Source organism: Branchiostoma lanceolatum, chromosome 2 (assembly GCF_035083965.1).
Source record: "Branchiostoma lanceolatum isolate klBraLanc5 chromosome 2, klBraLanc5.hap2, whole genome shotgun sequence".
Lineage (NCBI taxonomy): Eukaryota > Metazoa > Chordata > Leptocardii > Amphioxiformes > Branchiostomatidae > Branchiostoma > Branchiostoma lanceolatum.
Window position 1 is genome coordinate 35,204,575 of NC_089723.1, and position 4,429 is coordinate 35,209,003.

Sequence of the window (4,429 nt, forward strand, 5' to 3'; positions counted from 1 at the left end):
ACACTTAGGCGGAGTGAGAAAAGTCGTGTTTAGTACCTTTCCCGGGGACGCAACATCTTGCCAGGAATGCCGGCCAGAGGGATCGAACCCGTGATCTTTCGATCTCTTGCTGTGGTCTAAGTTATGTCCATCAGCTACTGTACAACTTTACTTTCCCCATGTGTCACCAACATCACGATCCACTGCCACAACAAAAGGTCATTAATAAATTGATAACGATGATGAAAGAATAACATGATAACGATGATGAAAGAATAAACCAACAAGAAGCTCAGCTTGATATTTCAAACGATTAAACTAACGTAAAAGAAAAGCTCACAGAACACCTAAAGGGCATTTACTCTTTCGATCGAGAAGTGTTTTTCAATGCCAGAAGTATGTTTGTGACAATATTGAGCAATCTCGAAACTCCTACGTAGATTCTTAACACGTGAGAAAGCTGCCGCTTCAAAAGACCCAGATGAAAAAACAAGTAATGATTGCTCGTTAGGGAGATTTCCGTCAACACACCACCTGTGGCTGACAGCTAGCTCCGAGTATGTCGTCATTTCCTGTAAAGAGGTATAAATTGAAGAGACGGTGTACCTGCCCTTCACAACACTCACGCTAGTGCAGGACGACGGGGATCACTTGGACGTCTGCGGGCAAGAGAAGACAGTCGAGAGTCGTCTCCGCGAAGGGATACTTAATCATGGCCGTGCCGCCCTGTCTCCGATTTGCGCTAGTTGGTGCCCTTATCTGCTCGACACAGGTGTCTTCTCAAATCCCTACAGCAGCGGTAAGTGTTAACTTCTTCATTTCTCATTACCGACGTCGTGTGTTCGTTTTCATTCCTCGTTCTTTTACGATAACCCCCACCAGGCCTTCCCCCTGGGGTATGGATCGGCAAAAAAGGGGAATAATTTTCCAGTAGTCAGTCCACGGTAAAGTTGCGCCTGCGAATGCAACCCACCGGTGGCCAAACTTCCCTGGCAGATATTCTCTCCATAGCCGGCGTAATTAGTCTACGTTTACGGCGCGGTCACATTCGTCTTTGGTCGTCATACGATCTCGATGTCGTTGAATTTTCAAGTAGATTTTGACCGCAGAACCAACCGCAATCAAAGAGGATCTAAAACATTTTTACTGTAACAAGACAGCTGAAATTTGCAGGGCACATCCACGACTATCTCAAGAATGTTTTCAGCGATCGTACGCAGATCGCACGCCGTTTGTGACCGGGCGCCTAGAGATTTTTGTCCACCCCGACAAGCAAATTTCAGTCCCGGGACGGAGGGACGGTACAGCCCTGAGTCATACCGTCGGGAGCTCCGAGGCATCACTACAGTGCTGGGAGTGATTGAGAACACCGAGAGGTACCCTTTCGGTATCCGTATTTGTGTCTTCGGGGCCTGGTCGGGACTACACCCCCTACGGGCACCGGGCGCAAATGTGACCGTAGCATTAGCCGCCGCTACGCCGGCCCGTCGAGAAGGGTTACCAAGCTAGCTAGGACATTGACGCTACATTGTGTTATTTTCCTTTCTATAGGGCCCGGTCTGCAACAACGATCTTCAGTGCATGCGAAGGATGGACGGGTACGGGGCGTGCTGCGTCTTCTCGTCGCTCCTGTCCAGAGCCGCCCCGCAGTGCAAAACGGCTGGGGGCTCCGGAGACCTGTGCCACGTCGGGAGCAACTTCGAGCCGTACCCTTTCTGGAGGCCCCACGGCTTCGGGAGCTGCCCGTGCGGAAGGGGCTTGACTTGCGTCCCGCTGGACAGATCCTTCATCGGCGTCTGCAAGTAGTAGTCAACGGGCAAGTATCGCGTGACAACCTGGTCTACATTTCGATACGTGTAATGCTAGCCACCAGGACATTATCATAACGGGGCAGTGTTTTTGCTGCTTTACTGGACATTGTAGCATAGATTTTTCAGGTTTTCCACCTGAATTTTGGCCAAGATGAGCAATGGTTTTGTCATGAATTACACAAATGATATCAAATTGAAGATATGCGGTCTTGTTCGTGAAATGTTAACATATAGAAAATTAAGATAATATTCAGTTTACAGGCTCTGCTCATCTTCAGAAATGACTGGCAACAACAACTGATGATATGACATATTGCCAAGTTGAAATAAAGCTTTACACATGTCCGAGGTCTAATAAAGATTTGAGTTGGTGATTTCTAGTATCAATAAGTCCACCATGTTTCAAAGACATGCGAAATCAGAGAGAGCAGATTATGCACATCTGCAGAATAGAATTAGCCACAAGGACGTGGAGAAATAAAACATTGAATATTTGACGGAATATTATTTTGTGTTTCTATTTCTTTGATCGTTTACCTTGCCCAGTGTGGACCAAACATTCCCGAATACGGAGGCGGCCTGGTGGGATTCTCTACCTGTAATGCTAGGGTCACATTTCAAATCCGGGGCACGGCCGGGCAGTCTTTGGGAACGAAAAGTATAATATAAAAGACATCAAAAACACAAAACGTACCCAAAATTATTCAAGAGCATAGCTTGTGCAAATCTATTGACATACACTTTGATTTTTCGTTTCCGCAAACAGCCCGGTCGGGTCCCGGTTAGGAAATGTGACCCTAGCATTAACTGGACTGCGCCTAATCGCGCCATCTTATTGCGGCACCGATATACCCCGATGTTGTGCCCTTGGGAAAGGCACTCAACACGACTTTCCTCACTTCACTCAGGTGTAAATGAGTACATAGCTTCGGTTACTAATTAGGGACGTCCCTCGTTTAGGACGTTAAATGGAGGTCCCGGGGTTGAGGAGAGCCACACCTCGAGCACGTTAAAGAACCCACCGCATAAACCTACAGTCCTACGGCCGCACATGGGTTCGCCCTCAGTAATAGCCTCTGGCTAGTTGAGCAACCCTGGCATGTAACGTTACATGCTGAACCAATAAATAGATAAATTAAACGTTGCTAATTTTCCCAAAAATACGGATCCAAATCAGATACAACAATCAAGATCGTCGACAATTATTTATCTATTTGTGTCCGCCATACGGTTCATATCAACAAACACAGAAATACGAGTCAATAATCAAACCTAGTATCATAAACAAAATAAGTTAGTGTAATGCTGTCAGAAATGTGGGGTCGTGTGGCGTAACGACAGGGTGTTCGACTCAGAACCAAGAGTTCCCGAGTACGAATCTCCCTGACGCCACCGATCTTGTGCCCTTGGGAAAGGCACTTTACACGACTTTCCTCACTTTGCCCAGGTGTATATTGTTATCTGTACGTGGCGCTGTTGATATAAGTTATAAAAACTTGAGTGCAATGCCACGTCGTCCTTGTCTGTAAAAAGCCGAAGTAAAAAAAAAAGAATTATAAAAAAAATGCTGTCAAAAAATGTTATTACAGTAGGCATCGGAATAGACAAGTCAGATGATAAAAGGTGTGATACCACACCTATATACAAATAAGTGGGCGACTTTGTGTCGTTTAGCATCACAAGTATCAATACCGTTACATGTTGGCAACGAGATAACTAGTACTGGTGTTGCTACTTACAGAGAATAGTTTGGAAATTACGCCCATACTGTGTTGTTGTTGTTGCCCTTGTAGTGGCCAACATAGAGAAAACGAGACAAAATAGAAAGCCCGACAAACACTATAAGGGACTACCACTGATCTGTCACGTACATACCCGAACATGGCTCCCGACTACCGGCCAACCAAGGTTGGTGGTAGGTCGGGAGCAGTCTGATCAGTTTTTGATTAAGAATCAAATGTGACTCTCAAACACACCCTGACCGCTACTGGCTTACTCCCAACCACCAGTCAACCCATCCCAGACCTCCCGTTCACAGCCGAATTTATTGAAAATGTCAAAACATTCGGCTGGCTTAGGCCAACACCATCAAATACCTGCCAAACACAGCCGACCTAGCTCCCGAAACACTCCCGAGCTATGTTAATGATATCCGTGCCATAGCGGTTTTACCAGGTTGGGGGAAGGTCCAGAGGCCAAGTTTGGCTATGTGTAACCGGGGCTTTACACAAGTTCTAGCCAATCACGATTCAAAATAAGCAATCCCATCTAACGTAGGACAACAGTAATACTCACTACTTTTTCTGATTTTGAACACCATGAAAATGTTTAACCTCCGATATGCACTAATTTCCTGGACACAACTGCGCTTCTTTCTATAATTCCTTTGATAGCAGAAGGTCGTGGGATCGTGCCAATTAGCTCCATGAAAATGTATAACCTCCGATATGCACTAATTTCCCGGACACAACTGCGCTTCTTTCTATAATTCCTTTGATAGCAGAAGGACGTGGGATGGTGCCAATTAGCTCCATGAAAATGTATAACCTCCGATATGCACTAATTCCCTGGACACAACTGCGCTTCTTTCTATAATTCCTTTGATAGCAGAAGGTCGTTGGATCGTGCCAACTTGCATC

General features: G+C 45.9%; 1 protein-coding gene across 1 annotated transcript; it reads left to right on the forward strand.

Moving 5' to 3' along the window:
* The first annotated feature begins 615 nt into the window (after positions 1 to 615).
* LOC136426775 (uncharacterized) lies at positions 616 to 2,292 on the forward strand. The gene is made up of 2 exons (XM_066415502.1): positions 616 to 778; positions 1,531 to 2,292. The coding sequence occupies exons 1-2, from the start codon at positions 692 to 694 to the stop codon at positions 1,783 to 1,785; spliced, it is 342 nt and encodes a 113-aa protein (XP_066271599.1). The 5' UTR covers positions 616 to 691; the 3' UTR covers positions 1,786 to 2,292.
* The last annotated feature ends 2,137 nt before the right edge of the window (positions 2,293 to 4,429 follow it).